Source organism: Myodes glareolus, chromosome 8 (genome assembly GCF_982192425.1).
Source record: "Myodes glareolus chromosome 8, mMyoGla1.1, whole genome shotgun sequence".
Classification (NCBI taxonomy): Eukaryota; Metazoa; Chordata; class Mammalia; order Rodentia; family Cricetidae; genus Myodes; species Myodes glareolus.
Window position 1 is genome coordinate 21539951 of NC_142033.1, and position 19546 is coordinate 21559496.

General features: G+C 37.1%; 1 protein-coding gene across 1 annotated transcript; it reads left to right on the plus strand.

Moving 5' to 3' along the window:
• The first annotated feature begins 5150 nt into the window (after positions 1–5150).
• LOC125408165 (transmembrane protease serine 11B-like protein) lies at positions 5151–18465 on the plus strand. Its single transcript, XM_048446268.3, has 10 exons — positions 5151–5250; positions 7537–7652; positions 11406–11524; positions 11614–11681; positions 12844–13004; positions 13647–13685; positions 14207–14381; positions 15365–15624; positions 16052–16194; positions 17035–18465. The coding sequence occupies exons 1-10, from the start codon at positions 5243–5245 to the stop codon at positions 17194–17196; spliced, it is 1251 nt and encodes a 416-aa protein (XP_048302225.1). The 5' UTR covers positions 5151–5242; the 3' UTR covers positions 17197–18465.
• The last annotated feature ends 1081 nt before the right edge of the window (positions 18466–19546 follow it).

The window sequence follows — 19546 nt, forward strand, 5'->3', positions numbered from 1 at the left end:
CTGCCTCTGCCTCCCGAGTGCTGGGATTAAAGGCATGTACCACCACCACCCGATCAGACAAACACTTTTTAATTTAATACTAATTTAACATTGACTTTACAAAAATTTATATTCCATTTACAGCTCTAACTTTTTCTCTACTTGGGTTTATCAGGATAACCTTTAAAAAATACAACAGGTTTATTTAATTTTTAAAAATATCGCACAAGGAATCCTTGAATAGACTAATCTTATGAAGAAAATGAACCCATGAAAATCAGACTATGGTTTCTTTATTCATCTTTTTCAGTTCCGATCTATTTCCTTGTCCTCTACAGTGAGGTTCACATGACAAAAGCCTCCAGATCTTTTCACATAGTTTATTTTAAAACTTTTATAACTAATAGAACTCATTTGTAAAGGACAGGATTATTTCCTTTTTAAAAAGCTTTAATGGTACCATGCTATATTATTTTACTCAGTATTTTAAATATATATATGTCAAACACAATATATTTGTTCAGTTTACATACACACACAGACAGAGAAAGAGAAAGAGAGAGAAAGAGGAAGAGATACAGAAGGAGAGAGAGAGGGAGAAAAAGAGGTGTCTATTCAAATAGGAAAGACATGCTAAGCAGAAAAAACTTGAAAAATTTGTAGAACTTTGCTTTTTGAAAGGCTGGGGGTGTTCTCTGAACTGAGTGTCAGGAATGATTCACAGAGCAGTAGAGAAACAACACTTGTGGGAAGCTATTGCAGAATTCAGTAGAGAAGATCTAGTAACTATGACATCAACACTACAGCTTCCCCATGTTCACAATCTACTTCTCAGATCCAGGAAGATGGAAACCAAGTGTGTGCATTGCTTCAGGAAGCATCACATGCCAATGACCTATTGCTAGAGCACCATAGCAGTCTCACTTTTACGTAGGAAGTTCGCCTCTTGGTTGCTCCATCTAAAAAGGAAGAAACTCAATTTCTATCCAGGATCCTAGTTGTAAGCAGCTAAATGTAGGTTTTAGGTCCCCATTTCTGCTACACATAAGGGGACCTTAGAATGGAGGATGAGTGTGTTAACTCGTAAGACTCACTATAACCTCATTCCCTTTAACTCTGAGTGATGTTCCTTGTATTGATGTAAAATGATTTATTTGACCATTCCTTGTTGAAAATTTGTTTCCATTTTGTTATTAGGTATTTTGTAATAAATTTCTTCTTGTATTTCTATTTGAATATATATGGTAGGATAGATAATAACTTGGTTATACAGATCATTTTAAAGTTTAGTTCTGTGAACTGCCCTGAGAAGATAATGTCTCAATTCTAACTCCTCTTACCCAGATGTGAGAATGTATTTATTCATATTTTTACAGAATCTTTATTGTTGCAAAAGGATCGGCAGGCTCCGTTCCCACTGGGATCCTGGCTCCTCGGCTAGTTTACACCTGAAATAATTACATGGAAACTGTATTCTTTTAAATACTGCTTGGCCCATTACCTCCAGCCTCTTGTTGGCTAACTCTCACATATTGATTCAACCCATTTCTAATAATCTGTATAGCATCACGAGGTCATGGCTTACCAGGAAAGATTCAGCATGTCTGACCTGGCAGCTTCATGGTGGGCAGCTCTCTTGACCCTGCTTCTTTCTCCCACAATTCAGTTCTGTCTTCCCCACCTACCTATGTTCTGACCTATCAGGCCAGGCAGTTTTATTTATTAATTAACCAATGAAAGCAACAGATAGATAGAAGACTCTCCTACATCACTTTATTTGATTAAAAGTTTGCTTTTTTTTAAGTATTTTTGGGGTGGGGAACAGGGACTAGGTCTCATGGAGCACTGGGTACTCTCTGTCTTAAAACATAGCTGAGGATGACTTTGAAAATTCTTCTCCATAACACAAGTGCTGGTATTACAGGCATAGGCTGCTCTACCTGGCTCTCCAAATTTTATTATTTTTTTAAAGATTTCTTTATTCTCAATTTTATGTGTAAGGTGTTTTGCCTGCATGTTTGCCTGTGTACTATGAGCTTATAGTGCCTCAGAGGTCAGATGATTGAGGGCAAAACCAGTATTGATTAGGGTAGACGATTATTGAGAAGATAAGTCTTTACAAGCTAGTCTCAGTGAAAGAAATGTTGACTAAGTTGGGTTACAAGGCATGAAAGATCACCGGATAAGATAAATAGAAATTTGGGCAACATTCTGGATCTTGGATTGAATTAATACAGCAGGGAAACACTTGCTGTTCAAGAAAGACTAAGGAATGACTGAAGTAAAATCAAGTTGTCATTATTAAGACAAAACAGTGTGTGTGTGTGTGTGTGTGTGTGTAGTACTTCTCAATCAATATAACATTTTTCCAAGCATGGTCCTGTTGGCTCACACATCTTTACTATGGGAAGGCTCCAGGTCAGAGGATTTATGTCAAATGGGCAGTTGTTACTCAGCCTGGCACTGGAGTATAGGCCCTGTCCCTCATGCTATGTGGGATTTCCCTCTGTATGCTGTGATTACCATTAATGAATAAAGAAACTGCTTTGGACCTATAACAGGGCAGAACTTAGTTAGGTGGGGAAAACTAAACTGAATGCTAGGAGAACAAAGGGCAGAGTCAGAGAGAAGTCACAGAGCCACCAGAAACAGACACTGGAAACTTTCCTTGGTAAGCCACAACCACATGGCGATATACAGATTAATTGAGATGGGTTAAATTAAGATGTAGGAGTTAGCCGATAAGAAGCTAGAGCTAATGGGTCAAGCACTGATTTAAATAATACAGCTTTTGTGTAATTATTTTGGGGCTAAGCAGTCAGGAACCAACAAGAGCCCTCCAACAATGTTATACATATTCATATGTTTATATTATGTATAATATATATTTATATAATAATTTATATTATTCATATAAAAGAGATAGCATCCCAAAGAGTACAGAAGAACAACCAAGGAAGTATATGTCTTATCCAGAAAAATGACAAGAGTTAAAAAAATTGGTATATGTATACATGTGTGTGGTGTATGCATGAGTGTGTAAAGGCAGATTCAGCACCAGGTGTCTGCCCCTGTCACTCTGTATGTTATAACTTGAGACATAATCTCTCACTGAACCTGGAACTTGTCATTTCTGCTAGACTGGCTGGTTAATGACTCCATGGACACACCTGTTAGGATTTTTTAAGTCAAGCTTCTCTGCCGATGCAAATAATTCCAATCAGACCAAATTAAACCAAATTAAAAGACGCCCATGTTTAATGCAATGCTTCCGGGTGGTCCGGGGAAAGCATGGAGAAGGGAAGAGAGAAAAGGGGTAACCACATGTTTATTCAGTTTAAGTAGCCTGTGGGAGTGGTCTTGGTCTTCCCTGAGGAGGGGTTACCATTTGGCGGGCTTTCTAGAACTTCACTGGGGAGGGATCACCATTTGGCCGGCTTTCTTAAAGGTGGAGTTTGGACTAAGACAACTTGCTGGCACCCCCTTATCCAAAAAGTCTGGAATGTTTGGTTGAAAGCATCGCCCCAGCTCTCTATCACCCATTTATCCAAAGAGTCTGGAGTACTGTAGTCGGAGGCCTCATCCCAGCCCCCTGGTATCCATCTTTGGAATACTGGGCAGGAAACTCCATTTCAAGCCCCCTTCTCTGGGAGTTGCCTTAGCCAAACTCCACCTCCAAGAAAGCCCACCAAACTGTAACCCCTCCCCAGGGAAGGTCAAGACCACTCTCACAGACTACTTAAACTGTCCCCACCCCCGAGAATGAACACGTGTATATGTAATAGGAGATCAAATCACAGCAGTCGCATCATTATTCTGGTGTCTGTTCCAAGCTCTATCGTCCAGGCTCTTCTGAGTACTCTCTTAGAATTCAGGCATCTGCATTGGGGTCCTGGTACGATACATGCTCAGCTGTAGCCACTAAGAGCACTTCTTGCGCACATTCACTGTTTCCTTTTAAAAGAGCCCAGCCCCAGCTTTCCCTCCTTCCCTCCTTTCCTTCCTCCCTCCCTCCCTGCCTCCCTCTCTGCCTCCCTCCCTTCCACCCTTCTCTGGCCCACTTCCCATATCTTTCTCGCTCTCCTTTTCTCTCTCTGCTTCTCTGTCTCTGTCTCTGCCTCTCTCTCAGTTTCCCTCCTTTTTTTTTTATGTTCCCTTTTCCTTATTTTTTTTTTTTAAAAATACCTCCACGTGAGCTTTGTTGCATGGCATCTTTATCTCTCCTGCTGCATTATTTTCCAGTTAACAACAAACTCTACAAATGATCACCCCACCTCATTCCAGCTGTCACTTTCTTACTTCACCATCCATTTTATTTATTTTCTTTTAGCGTGGCTACTTATCTCGTATTAGAGCACACATTCACTATTTTACATTTCTTGATCTTACCCATTAGTGTGTAAGAGTGTGAGAGAAGGGCTTTCATCACACGCATTGATATATTACCGTTTCTGGGAACTATGTGAAACTCCAGGAAATATGTAAAATATTTATTAAATTAATAAGCAGATAGAGAAGTGTGTTTTTTAAGACATCTAAAATCATCACAATAATCAAGATATGTATACTACAAATACTTAGATGACTCCCCAAGATTTATAGAAACTCGGTGTGTCACTCAAAGACTTAATATACATTCATTTAGTAAAACAACTCTCAGATGACTAATTAGTTCATTTCATTTTCTATGCAAAGAATCATAAAAGTGAAATGCTTTGCTACTTTAAATATACGTCTCACCTGTAATTTCAACCCTGCAAAAGTATTTGACTGTTCCTATGAGACTCTATAAATTTAAAGTGCATTTCAAATGACTTATGTTCTCAAAGGATTGTTTAATCCTATACAAGATAACTTAGAGTTGAGTCATTTGTCAGAATGCTCAGATAGACCTGCCAGTTTCTCTGGGGAGAGCTTCTGTGCTGAAAGGATGGATAGCTCCTGAGTCACAACACTGACTCACCAGCCAGTGTGTGCTGGTGCTTTGGGGTGGGTCTTTGTGATGACCAAGGTATGCCCATTGTTTTTATTCTAAATATTCTACTCAAAGACAATCTTTGTTATTTCCTTGAAGCTGAAGATCCTCAGTTGTTACCACACCTGTTAAACAAGTTTCTCTTTAATGGCATTCTGCTGTTGTACCCACCCTTAAAATCTCAAGTATCCTCATAGTGAGCACATTTACCTGAGAACCACTATCAACACATACGGAGTTCAGAAGTTTCCTTTGTATCAACATCAGCAAACACTGCATCAGCACACTATGTATAGGTAAGTGGTAGTTTACCTTCCTAAAATTCTGACAAGGTAGAATTTCTTCTCAATTGAATTTCACCTTAAGGACTGTGGCAATATAATTGTGGTGCCGTGAAGGAAACACCAGATAGAGAAATTTTATCATTTACAATATTTTCTGAGAGTTATCCATAGGTTATAGATTAGACAAAAAACTGTAACAATCTGTTTTAGAGCTTTGTGAATATGACAATAAGTTCATACCAGCAGTTCTTATGGTAAGATACATCTTATATTTCATATCATTCTTAAGTGTCTCTTATAAGATTTTCTGAGTGTGTGGTTGGATATTGGAAACTGACTAACACTGGAATGCTTGAGATGGTACCTTGTTATTGTTAGCATTTATTTAATTAGTTATGCTAGATTATAGTTTGTATTGTCCTTGAGTTATGTGTGAAAGAGAACTTAAACTCAGAAAAAAATCTTAACAGTGGATACAAAATAATCAAGGCAGAACATAGATAGGAAATAAACAATAAAGCCCTGTAACCTGTAGTAATTTCAAGGGGTAAAATCAATGAGCAGAGAGCTATTTCAATCTTTTTATTTCAATCAAAAGACTAAATGATCACTAAGAAATTTTGTTGGGCAAAAATTTAACAGAAATGTATCTTTTTTTAAAAAAGAATTTAAGTTATAAAGGCAAGATGAGATAGAAAATTTAAATGCTCCTTACTGTACAGAGACCTGTTCTGAACAGTTTTCTAAACAAAACTAATCAAAAAAGAAACATAAACATGAATCCCTAATTAAGAGATAATTAGAAAAGTACTAACTTGTAAAAGTTTATGGAAGACAGACAAACAAACGGTGTGGAGGGAGACAAAACCCCTTCAGTGAGAAACACTTTGGGGAGGCTGAGTGCTTGCAAGCTGAGGTAATCTCTGAAAATCAACTTTGTTTTGAGTCAGTCAGGAAACAGGTACATCTCTTAAAGATTTTTACTTTTAAGGGGCACCAATCATTCAGAAAGAAAATTCAAAAAACATATAAAAAGCTTGTGATAACTTAGTCATGGATAGACTGGAAACAAATATTTTACCTTGGAAAGAGACATTCTACCTTTGTGCAACAGTCTCACACTGATCCAGTTTCACAACCTCTATTCTCCTTGCATGTGGATGCTTGCTAAGTTCCTATCCACAGCTGTGGTTCTTTAGTTAATCACCAACATGTCATATCTGGTGTGTACTGGAAATTTGTAAGTCCTTCATAATCCTTGTTTAAAAAACATATTTTTATCCTCAAATGATCTCCTCTAGGCTTTATTTTCTGTTGACAGAGATTTCTGTCATGCCCGGTCCTGCAGCCGTTCAATTTCAAAGAAACACACAGAGGCTTACATTAATTATAAACTGGTTGACCTATTAGCCCAGGCTGTCTTATTGACTTTCATATCTTACATATTAACCTATAATTGTTATCTGTGTTAGCCACATGGCTTGGTACCTTTTATCAGCAAGGCATTCTCATCTTGCTTTCTCTATGTCTAGGTGACAACTGCAGACTGACTTTTTCTTTTCCTAGAATTCTTCAGTTCTGGTCACCCCACTTATACTTCCTGCCTGGCTGCTGGCCAATCAGTATTTTATTAAACCTATATAAGTGATAAATCTTTACTGGGTATAAGACCATTGTCCCACAGTAATTTCTACTCCAATTTAAAACATATTCCCCCATTATAAATATAGTTTTCAAGTTGTGGTAAATATTTTTTAATCTGTAATCTTTCTCAAATTCTTCATTTTCTTTCCCTTCTTGATATCATCACCCAGGCTCCCATTGTCCCATTCCCATGGATTTTGATAATTTCTATTCTGGCTGACCTTATCTGTCATTTTTCTCTTCTATCAACTATGGTTGTACATACATCCTCCTAGGGTTTTTCTTCCTAAGCACCATATGTTCTCTTGTTTAAATTTTTGTTATTATATTTTACTTATTTAGTATGTGTGTATGTCCAGTCTTATATATGCATTTCATGATATAAGTGAGTGGCTTCCTCTAACAGAAGATTAGAAAACAAAATGCAAGGTTGAATTCTTTCCTTCCACCATACAGGTTTCTGAAGTCAAACTCAAGTCATGGGGCTCAGCAGCACTGAGTTATCTTGCTGATCTCTTTCTCCCTTTTCTCCTAGGTCTTTTAATACTTCTGTACCTGATCATGGGAGAGTTTATAGATGGCAAGAGAAAAGTAATACAGATCTGAAAAAAATTGAGTGTTTTCTGATATACTTTTCATGTCCTTCATTTGCAGACCAGTCATAGATTCCCACAAATCTTTCCCATGGTGGGCAATCATCCTTGGTGTGCTTGGTGTGCTGGCAGTCCTTGGGGTAACTGTTGGACTCTTAGTTCACTTTCTGGCAGTAGGTTGGTATACAGTTGTATTAATTTCTTTTTGCTATGATTTTATTTCAATTTCTGTAAGATACAAAGAAGTAATTGAAACCTATGAATAATATCTTTCTATAGCAGCAATGGGGACTGGTGTGGGAGGGCCTTCTGTATATGTGCTGCTTTTATTGTCTAGTGAATAAAGAAGCTGCCTTGGCCTGTGATAGGGCAGAGTAGAACTAGCCAGGGAAAACTAAACTGAATGCTGGGAGAAAGAAGGCAGAGTCACTGAGAAGCCATGGAGCTGCCAAGCCACCAGCCGGAACCTTGCTAGTAAGCCACAGTTTCTTGGTAAAATATAAAGTAATAGAAATGGGTTAATTCTAGATGCAAGAGCTAGCTATCAATATGCTTAAGCTATTGGCAGAAGCTACAAATTGAGACTCTTAATCTCAGGGTTGGGGGTTCGAGCCCCATGTTGGTGCCAATTTGTAGTCAGCAGCTGCTTGTTTGTTCCCAGCTGCCTTGACCACAAAATAATCACACAAAACTATATTATTTGCAATAATGTTTGACCAATAGCTTAAGCATATTTCTAGATAGCTCTTAGATCTAGAATCAACTTATTTTCATTATTTTATATTTTATTATGAGGCTTGTGGCCTATTGGCAAGGTTCCGGCTAGCAGTTTGAGTCTTTCTCCTCTGGCGGCTCCATGGCATCTCTGAGATTCTGCCTTCTTTCTCCCAGCATTCAGTTTAGTTTACCCACCTAGCTCTACTCTGCCTTATCACAGGCCAAGGCAGCTTCTTTATTCATTACTCAATAAAAGCAACACATAGACAGAAGGGCTTCCCATACCAGGGGACTTTGGATACTGCAAGAAAGCATCACTAGCATTTTCAAATGTTGCACTACAGAAACACTTCACATATCTATAGGTACAAGAAGGAATATAAATTTAGACACAGATAAGCAGATGACTGATAAACAAGCAAAAATTATTCTATATGTGGTATATTTATGTTCCTTTGTAATTAAAGTATTACGGCATGTGAAGAAGAAAATTCAAGGGATATTGACATTTCAGCTACATGTTTATTTGAAAAGGTAATATAGAAATTCTTCTAAATAGATTAAAATATTATACATTTTTTATTAAAATAGAATTATATAACTTTACCCCTTCCCTTTCCACCCTTCAATCTCTCCTAGTCAGCTTCCCTCTAGCCCTTCCCATGTACCCTACTTTGATAGCCTCTTTCTTTGATTATTATTGTTATACACACGTGTGTGTATGTGTGTGTACATAAATATATAAATACAACCTGCTGAGTCTATTTTTGTTGGATTGACCTTTGTGTATTGAATAGACAACAAAAGAATTTAACCTTGGAAAGGCTAATTTTCCCTCTCCAACTGTCATTATTTTTGCTGCCTAGAGATGAAAATCCATAAACTTTCCCCTCGATCAATATATCCATTGATACTGACATTGTTCTAGTCTTGTTTATGCAGCCATTTCTCTTTTCTTTTATTGCAAATAAATTTTTCATACAGTATATTCTGTTTATATTAAAACAAATAGACATCTAATAAAATGCAACAAATAAATAAAATAAACAAGAAAAAGAGCCAAAGAAAAAGCACAAAAATATGGATAGATGCAGAGACATACATGCTCACATACAGAACCAGAAGTCATAATATCTATATAAAGGCCCTGTAAGATTAGAAAGACAAAACCTTGACTTAACACTGTGAGTCAAGGAGTGTCCAAAGATGCTATTGAGTTCAGTTTGTGTTTGCCATCTACCCCTGGGCATGGGTCTGCCCTTAAGAGTGCTGTTTCCCCAGTGACATTCCCTTGGAGAAAACTAAATTTTCATTCACAAGTAGTTACCAACTGGAGATAGCTTCTGGGTTAGTTAGTGATGGAAGCAAGTATCTGCTTCTCCTTATAGCTCTCGGACTCCATTTGATGTAGACCTGTGAAGATAATATGTGCGGTCATTCCTAAGACTGTTTCGCAGCAAACTCGCTGATACTCTGGGCCTTACAACCTTTTCATCCCCTATTACATGATAGTCTTTGAGCTATAGATGCAGAAACTCTGATACAGATGTATACATCCAGGCTGACCTTTCCATGGTCTGCTGATCTCTTCATTGTACTCAACTGTAGTTTTCTGTGATGGTTTCCATTTTCTTAGAAAAGAGATACTTCTTTGATGGGGCATCATAGCTAAGCTTGTTTGATATCTCTAATTGCCCATGTTGTATACTCACATCTTAAGATTTGGAGCCAGGTACTGCAGATGAGAGAGAACATGTGACCTTTGTTCTCCTAGATCTGTCTGGACTCCTTCCCTCAATATATTTCCTAGCTCTATCCCTTTATTTGAACATTTCACAATCTCATTTTTTTATTTATACTGAATAGTATTCCACTGTGCACATATACCACATTTTCATTATCCTTTCATCTGGGGAAGGTCAGTTGGATTTTTTTTCATTTCCTAGCTATTGTGAATACAGTGGTGGACACTGCTGAGCAAGTTTCAGTGGAGTAGGATGCCGAGTCCTTTGGGCATATGCCAAGGAGTGGTCAAGCTTAGGCCATGTGGTAGATTTATTTTTAGTTTTTTGAGACTTTTCCTTATTGATTTCCAGAGCTGCTGGGCCAATTTGCATTCCCAACAACATGGAAATGGGGATCCCTTTTCCTTTACAACTTCACCAGCATTTGCTGTCGGATATTTTGTTGCACTTTACCATTCTTACTGGGGATTGTCTTTTTTAAAATAGCAATTTTTTTGACTTTATCTGTATAATATATAAGATAGGATGTATATCCATTAGATTGGTATCTATGAAAATTGAGGAAGGGAATATAACCTATTCATTATAGGCCTTCAATTCAGATGATTGAGTTTTTATTTTTGGCTCTCCTTAATAGATTTATAAAATTATGCAAACTACATAATTACATTAAGACTATATTTATTTTGAAAAATTAGTGTACTTCTTAACATTTTTCTATAATATCACCTGGTAATAATAATTAATGAATGGTAACATTAAAGATCTATAATCTGACAAATGGTTACTCTAAACAGAAGCAATTATTGTATATATTTCTTTTTGTTTCAATTAAGATGCTTTCCTAGGGCTGGGGGGATTGCCCAGTGGGTAAGAAACTTGCCTCCCATTATGAGTACTGGGGTTCAGACTCCAGAACCCAAAGAAAGCCAGATCCAGTAGTGCACGTCTGTAATTATAGTACTCATGTGGTTAGATGGGAGGCAGATACAGGAGAATCCTTGGAACCTTGCAGGCCAGCTAGCTAGGCATACACAATAGCAAACAAGAGAGACCCTGTATCAAACAACATAGAAGTAAGGACTGATATCTGAGGTTGTCCTTTGACTTTCACACATGTGCAGTGGCACTTACATGTCCCAACTCACAGACACAAACATGCACACATGTACATCACACACACAAATCATTCATGTGTGCATGCACACACAAATAACAAGAAAATTTATTCTTCTTTGTATTTTCTCTATCATCCATCCATCTATCTACATCTACCTATTTATCTGCTTTTTATTACTGTTTTAAAAAAACACTTTCTACAATAAATATTTTAACTACTTAGTCGTGCCAGAAATATTCACAAAGGGCTATCAATATCTAAAGAACACAATGCATCCTGCTATTCAATCTGTGTCTTGATTTGAAGTACTTTTAATTTAATAGTTCTTGGATCATTTTTATCTCACAGAAAACAAGATCTACTACTATCAAGGTAGCTTTAAAGTGCTGAATATTCCATATGACAGAAATTATGAGAGGGAGACATCACCAGAAAGTAACGACCTCAGTAAAATTCTCGAGACTAAAGTAAGCTAGATTTTCTTGTGTTTGATAAATGTTTGAAGTATAAACATATTACTGAAATTTGATGTTTAACTCTATGTTTTTCTGAACAGATGGTTGATGCCTTTCAAAATTCTAACATTTACAGACAATATATCAACTCTCAGATAATCACTTTGATGTAAGTAACTATCATTAATCATCAGAAAAGAGATAAAGCCATTGAAATATTATTATACTTCAAGAGCTCCAGATAAAAAGAATCTAAAATCTTCTGATATGTCACAGTTATTGTCAACAATGATAAGTAACAACATACCTATCAGCATAATTGCTAAATATAAAACCAATGCAAACATTGAGCTTATATGATTGAGGTTATTAGGTTTAAGGGAATATATTGATGCTTAAACTACATTAGACTTGTCCTTCTCATTTCCAAAGTATTTGTATCCACAAACCATTAGATAGCTTCTAAGTCAAATGTTTGATCCAAAATTGTTGATTTTATTAATGAGTATCAGAAATATAGATTTTATAATTCTTCATTTTCAAGTCTTTCTACCTGAAAACCAGTCAAACATTGCTTGAAGTGTTCTTAGGGCTCTTCTTATGTTGGGTAGAAGAAATCACACCTATACCAGGCTTTGATGTCACAAAAGGCTTCCACACACCATTAAAAAATGCTGTGTTCCCTGCACGTGGTCTTAGAAGAGTCAAGAGTAGCAAGGGGAGCACTAGAGCAGGCACTGGACAACCTGCGCCCAGATTTGATAATAGCCCGAGAGCCTTAAGAGAGTCACCACGTTAGCCTCTCTGTCTAATGAAATAGCAATGGTAATAACTTTCTTGTCTTCATAATAATAGCTTTAATGTAAAACAATAGAGATGACAAAATATGCAACAATAAATGTAACAACAAAGTACCTGTGACATTGCACTAATCAATACATACTAGTTAATATCATTTTTCATGGTTATTCAGGGATATAGCTCTCCTTATCTCTGCTTGATGAAAAGTTCAGTTTGATGATGAAATAGAAATAAAAGTACTTTAATGTCTAGGTTTACCTCAATGCTTCCGTGAATGTTCCTTTCATCCTTTAAGTAAAAAATCCTACGTATTTCCTCTAGGTATCCATGGTTAAGGTAAACCTTACTGTTTCTGCATCATTTCTTACAGGCCCTTTCACACATGCCTTATCTATCATAAAAGTCAGAAAAATTCCTTGAGGGTAGGAACTGTTCCTTAGTCATCACCCAGTGGAATTCAGCAAGATTGGAAAGATTAGAGGAGGAGGTGTTAGTTTTAACACTGTATGAAAGCTTTAAATTATTTCTAGTCCTGACAGCAACAGCGTGACAGCAAATATATGGCTGGTGTTCAAGGATCCCAGGTCAAACAAGGAAAACACAAGAAGGAGAATCGAAAGCATATTACGTCAGATGCTGAAGAACCACTCAGAATCCTTGACCACAGATCCAGGCTCTCTGAAGCTCATGGGTATGCTGATCTATTGGATGAGAGCAGTGTTACTGTATCATTTTGTGCCTAGGACATACCGTAAACACCAACCACAAAGTTGATCTTTAGTATAATTTTAAAGGCATACCATCTTAGATTGGAGCGATTTTCATTCTTTCATTCATTTCCTAGTAATGCTACAACTTGTAGTTACTTAGATAAGGAGGGTTGGCTTTTCATTCTACAGTAGATACTAATACACTTAGCAAACATTTTGAGTGATGGTGTGTTTTGTTTTTATTTTCTTGGTGTATGAAAATAATTATATTGGTAATTCAAATACTTGTTTATTTTTAGAAATTGTATTTAATATACTGACATGAATCAGATTCACTTATGGAACTTCCTTTTTTAGCAAGAGAAGATAGTCCCAGTTTTTGGCATTGGATGATACAGACTATAACTCCAGTTAATGAAAATATAATCTCTCAAATGGAATTATGAAGATGATACTTGAATATAATGTGTTCAAATGTAACAAAAATTCCAATAAGCTAGTTCTTTTATATCTATGATACTTTGTTCTGGATGCTGAATTACTGCTGGATCTCTCTGATCTATAGAACATGCTATCTCCATTGCCCAATTTAAATTTACAGTGGGCTTTTTGCTCTATTTCAGAAATCAATAAGGTTGACGCTGAAAAGATTATCAACAACCGTAAGTTCAAATCCCTTTTCAGTTAAATATGAGGTAATCAAAACCACATAATCAACATTACAACAGGGCACAACAGTATTTTGCATGTAATAATAACTTACTCAATCTTCAGAACACACCTAGAATTAAATACAATTTCTAAAAATAAACAAGTATTTGAATATGATTACAATTGTATCTTCGAGATGATGCTATTGAAGCACAAAGATTGCCTGGATTCACCCAGCTTGTAAATGGTAGCTTGTAAATGTAAATTCATCCAGCCAGCAGTAGAGCCCCAAAATTAACCATGATCTTGCCTTCCACAACTTACATATTCTCCAAGGGTTAGTGTCACTATGTGAGACTCCTGGGGCTGCTGGTGATTCCTGTATGGAGGATTCCATTCCTATCCTGTGCTGGATGGTGACAGTATCACACATAAGCAAACCAGAACAGCTGAAAATCCAGATCACCTTCTTCATTGTCATCAGATTAATATCTTTCTATCTTCAATGAAATCAAACCAATTCGTTCTGAAGGCTGCGGGAGACGACCAAGAATGTCAGCAACGTACGACAGAATCAAGGGAGGTTCTACTGCTCAGAAAGGAGAATGGCCATGGCAAGCGAGTCTCAGAGTGAATGGCAGACACTACTGTGGAGCATCACTAATTGGTGCAAGATTCCTGCTGACAGCCGCTCACTGCCTTCAAAAGTAAGTTCATGGTGCTCTCTAATGTTGGGGAAACCCAGGGATCCTGACAGTCCTTATCTTAGGCAAATTGACTTCGATCCTCACTGGTGTCCAGGTTTGAAGAACAGATTGCAGGTAAGCCTAACTCATTCTTACGTACTTTTACCAGTAAAAATAGGAAGAATCATTACATTTTTATGGATTTTTATGCCATTCACTTTTTATATACTCTTTTTTCTTTCATGAGTCTTATTTCTCGTCAGATCCCCAAATTGAGCAGTTACTAAAATATCACATCATATCTCTTTTCTCCCTCTACACATCACAAAGCCACCCAAGTCTTTTGGTCATTTAGGCAAATATGAACAAGTCTTAAATGCTATTTTCTCTAATACTAGAAATTTCCTTCCTCTTCATCATGCAGATTTATATCCCCTGGTTTATTGATCTCATTTATTATGGACATAAATATTAAGCTTTTATAATTACCTGTGTGTATGTACAACTTGCATTTAATTTAAGCTTCTTTAAGGCAAGGGAATTATCCCCATATCTAGTGTGCTGTGAAGAGATTCAAGCTAGAAGTTTGAAAAATCAATTTTAAAAAAATCAGATCATATCGGGTTTGAAAGATCATATGGGTCAGCAGTTAAGAGCACTTCCTGAGGATCCGAGTTTGGCTCCTAGCACCAACATGGTCACTCACAGTTGTACATGACTACATTTGCAGGGGATTCAATAACCTCTTCTCATTTCCAAGGTTTCCTGGTATTTTGTGGTACACAGACATACATATAAGCAAAATATTCATACACATCAAAACAAATAAATCAGAAAAAATGAAGAAAAAATCAGCATGCATCATTATAATGGACTATAATGCAAGGAAATATTGATGCCATAAAAACAAATTGAAGATATAATTTTTCCACTATATGCTATAAAATGCAGTATTTATGTCATTTTAAAATAAATACAAAAATATGTGTCTTTTGTTTCCTTAGGACAAAAAATCCAGAAAACTTAACCGTTAGCTTTGGCACTAAAGTGACTCCACCCTACATGCAGCATCATGTTCAAGAAGTTATTATCCATGAAAACTATGTTAAGGGGGAGCATCATGATGATATTGCGGTTGTCGTGCTCACTGAGAACGTCATATTCAAGAACGATGTACATCGGGTTTGTCTTCCGGAAGCCACGCAGATTTTCCCACCAGGGGAAGGAGTCGTTGTTACAGGCTGGGGAGCATTTTCGCACAACGGTGAGTCCAATGGCAGCACACAGCCTAAGATATAGGAGCAAGGTGAGTATGTAACAATCTGAGCATAGCGTGTTAAGCCACCTTTTATCTCTGGATGCACAATCCCTTCAGGCCATCTCTCAGGACCTTACAGGCCACTTTGGTTTGAAACATTCAAAGGTGACCACTTTAGGAGTAGAAACTGTCTGTCCTGTAGAAACTAATAGAAAGGTTTCTGGACCAATGACATAAGAAGGAAAAAAAAATGACTGAAAGATGTTTCTAGTGAATATTTTGAATATTTCTTTTTCGTTAGTTTGAGAGAGAAAAGAGTGAGTGTGTGTGCCTGCGCACATGTGTGTTTATCCTAACAAAAGGCAAGTGTCCAGGCTGGTCAGGTCTTTGGCACCTGTTTGCTGACCATGTTGACCATGCTGGCTTCCTTTAGGTGAATCCCCATTGCTACTTCAGAAAGCATCTGTTAAAATTATCGACACAAACACTTGCAATGCTGAAGAAGCTTACAATGGCAGGATAGAGGACACGATGCTCTGTGCTGGTTACATGGAAGGCAATATCGACGCTTGCCAGGTAGGGCTGGAAATTATTCACAAGGACCATATAATGTAGAAACAACTGCTCTCATGCTGTGGAGATCATCATTATGGAGATCATTCTGTTCTTCATTCAGCTGTGCTTTGATAGCCCTGTTGGTGACCCTCTAAAGTGATGGTTTCCCATAGGCAGCACAAGTTTATAAGTGTTCAATAAACACTGGTGATAGATTTTCTCCGAGTTGAGTTCTGTCGTAGGTCCTTCACAAATATTAATTTAATTCTCACCATAACTGTATAAGGTAAGAATTGTTATTCTCATTTCATAGATAAGGAAATAGGGGTAAGGGACATTATTATCGGGAAATAGAGGTAGAGGGACATTAAATACCTTATATTATCACACAGCTACTAGGTGGTAGAATTGTGCACAATTTTGGTTGTCCCAAATCACAGTACATCATCTTAACCAGAGATTAGAAAAGAGTAAGTCTCAGAGATATTTAAGTATTGTCTGTTCATCTCCAAATTACTCTTATTTTTCTTATCCCCCCATGGTTGGTTTTGGTTTCTGTTTTTGTTTTTTCAGATACAAAACTTTGTATTTCAAGTATATGCAATTAAATTTACTAAAAATTTTCTCAAGAACTAGTTTGTAACTACTCAGATCATGCTTTCACATTCTTGTATTCACAAAAGTAAAACAGAGAATACATTTTGATCAGAGGTAAAGGGTGTATAGGGATTTATACCACATGCCTCTCCAAGATCTTGATGACACATCAGTAATTCACACTTCATCCAGAACATAGATGTGTATAGCTAAACTGTCTGAGACGAACCTGTCAAAATAATAAATATTCTTTGCTTTATTTAGGGTGACTCTGGAGGACCACTAGTTCACCCCAATTCTCGAGATATTTGGTACCTTGTTGGGATAGTGAGCTGGGGACATGAATGTGGCAGAATCAACAAGCCAGGGGTCTATACGAAAGTGACTGCCTATCGTGACTGGATTGCCTCCAAGACTGGTATCTAGTAGGAAATCAGCTGCTAGTACTGAACGCAGAGCATTGTTGCCTGATACTTGTGACTATTATTTAACATTCATTTCTTTATTTTTTCCATTTTGCGTCATTGCATGTGTGTACATGTGTACCTGTGCTTGTGTATTCATGTGCACACTCATGTATGTGTACTCAAGTTGATATTAAGAACCATCCTCAATAATTTCACCGTTTTCAGTGAGACAGGCTCTTGATCAAATCAAGAGCTCTTAGATTCACTCTGTCTTACTAGTGAGGTTGCTTGTGGGATCCCTGCCTTGGTATTCCGGGGATGGAAGTACAGATAGGTGTCTATGCTAACCAGGTATTTATGTGCATCCTGGGGACGCCAATTCCTGTCCTTAGGCTCCCATGGCAAGTGCTTAATCCCTGAGCAAACCCTCAGCTCTCTTTCAAACATTATTATTTTATGTGTATGGATTTTTTTTTTTAGTGCACTGAATACATGCCTAGAGGTAAGAAGTGAGTGCTGTATCCCCTGGAACTGGAGTTACAGATTTTTGTGAGTCATCCTGCGGGTGCTCGAAATTGAACTCTGGTCATCTAGAACAGCAGCCAGGGCTCTTAACCACGGAGCCACCATCATCTAATGTTTCCCATGCTCTTTAAATGTATATCATGGCTATCTTGAAAGAATTGTAGCCCTGAGGAAATATTTATAAACCTTTAAGAAAACTCAACAAAACAAAATAAGAAATCTTGAGTCTGTTGGTCTGGGAAGCTGTTAGTCAAGAAGTACCCCTGCCTAAATAATGTTAAAACACTCTCGGTTTCCTGGTGTGTCAGCCTACATTATTGCTGTTACACCATGACATAAAGCTATTAGGTTTATCATGTAGACTTATAGAACTATGGAAACATATTCTTGACTGGTGATTTATCAGATTTCATAATGAGAGACCAGTGTCTCCTAAAGATCGGGTTGGAAAATGCTGGATCTACTTTCATGTCAGAGCTTTGTGGAAGGCTGTGGTTGTGACCTTACCTAGTCTGAAAAGAAGGTATTGAATTACAGCCTCTTTTTACTGCGGCATTAACCACAATCATTGTGAGTTTTTCACCACCAATAAAACCAGAGAGAAAAATCACGTTTTAAGTTATAGATAATAAGTACAGAAATTCTTCAGCATAGATACAAAATTCTCTATGTGCTATATATTTTTAAACCATCCAAAATCAATAAAAATACATGTTATATCCTAATTAAAACAACTGAAAATAAAAACTTTGTTATTCTTTAACAGTTCACTTGAGTGTGCGTTTACTTAGTAGTTCTGTTATTAAGTAAACTAGTTTATCTTTCCTTTTGTGGGAATGAGGGAGGGTCTTGTTTCTAGTCCCACTTGAAGATGAGCACACTATCCTAGGAGGGACTTCTCTAGTTTTCAGGGCTTGGTAATGTGGTCATTCATCTTCCTGATGAATTTCAGCTCCTTATTGATCTAAGAAGTGACTCTTTAAGAAACTGCAGAGACAGGTGTCAAAGCCTTAGATCCCAGGACTTACAGACACCAAAGACTGCTTTAGGCTCACCTCCAGAGCTGTTGATCCCCTGAGGGCTACTCTTCCCAATGAGTTTAATCAGATTTAACATTCTAAATACATTCCAGGCATTCAAGTATTTCTTAGTCAATTCTAAAGAGTGATTTTTACAAGATTTTAAGATTTTTCTTAAGATTCAGTGACTTAGACTGGATTTAGAAGAGAAAAACTTCTCCCTTTTCCTACCACCCACCTTCCCTTCTTCCCTCCTTCCTTCCCTCCCTCCCTCTTTCTTTTTTGTTGAAATACTGACTAAGAAAGTGCTTCCACTATGCTGATCCTGTAGGAGAAAGTATTTTACTGATTATTTTATCCTAAATAGTGGTTTTATGAATGTGCATATTTTTTTTCGGTACAGGATTGCAGGTGTGTGCCATCACACCCATGATATAAATTTACTTTTAAATGGCATTTTTCATTCTCATTTGTCATACATAATTTCAGTTTCTTAAACTGTTCAAAGACCAATTCTCTTAAAGTAGCTTTGGCATAAAAATTCCAAATGGTTATCTTGATATTTAGTGTATGTCATAAATATAACCACATCATATTATTTACTGTCATAATAGCAGCAAATTAAACAACAATGTTTAACAAGTGTTGAGTTCTTGCTGTTTGTCAAGGAACAATTCTAAAGACCCTATCCCAGTTAATGCTCTGTCTATAAAGGAAACTGTTGCCATAACTTTACAGGTAAAGCCTTCCCCAAAGGTACAAAATAATGCCCATCTTGTCCTTTGCCAAACAGTCACAGAATCCTCGTAAGGAAGCAGCTCATAC

Bases quoted from the DNA above. Each gene is read 5' to 3' on its own strand.
- LOC125408165 (XM_048446268.3), top strand. The intron at 11,682-12,843 runs GTAAGTAACTAT...AATTATTTCTAG, and splicing joins TCTCAGATAATCACTTTGAT to TCCTGACAGCAACAGCGTGA. The intron at 16,195-17,034 runs GTAGGGCTGGAA...TGCTTTATTTAG, and splicing joins GCAATATCGACGCTTGCCAG to GGTGACTCTGGAGGACCACT.